The sequence below is a fragment of the Penaeus monodon genome, chromosome 29 (genome assembly GCF_015228065.2).
Source record: "Penaeus monodon isolate SGIC_2016 chromosome 29, NSTDA_Pmon_1, whole genome shotgun sequence".
NCBI lineage: Eukaryota > Metazoa > Arthropoda > Malacostraca > Decapoda > Penaeidae > Penaeus > Penaeus monodon.
This window is the reverse complement of record NC_051414.1, coordinates 26,185,221-26,185,535: the sequence shown is the minus strand read 5'-3', so window position 1 is coordinate 26,185,535 and position 315 is coordinate 26,185,221. Positions and strand designations below refer to the sequence as shown.

The 315-nt window shown below is 27.0% G+C and overlaps 1 protein-coding gene across 1 annotated transcript in view; it reads left to right on the top strand.

Moving 5' to 3' along the window:
• Positions 1-315, top strand: part of LOC119591805 (zinc finger protein Xfin-like) — a 16,139-nt gene that overhangs the window by 7,810 nt on the left and 8,014 nt on the right. Inside the window, exon 6 of the mRNA XM_037940550.1 lies at positions 220-302. Within this exon, the coding sequence (XP_037796478.1) occupies positions 220-302 (83 nt within the window). The remainder of the gene's footprint in view (positions 1-219; positions 303-315) is intronic.

The following is a 315-nucleotide window of genomic DNA, read 5'->3' as shown; positions in this document are numbered from 1 at the left end:
CCATTCACTTTTTTTTTCTTCAGTTTTTAGTATTTAGTTTTTAAATGACAATGACAGATATTTGTGAGTATTTCCAAGGATTTTTTTTAGTACAGTTCAAAGTTTCAGTAATAGTATATGCCAGTAATTATGGGCACAGAAAGTAAAATTAGATAGGTGAGTAGGTTACCTTAATAAAACTATATTTAGATAGTGTGAATTTGAATTATCCATTTTTAGCAACACAAATTTTATGCATTTTAGAATGAAGATTGTACAGATTTTCTTCAGAAAGAATTATTTTAAAAGTCAAGGAAGTGGAGGTAGAAGTTTTCT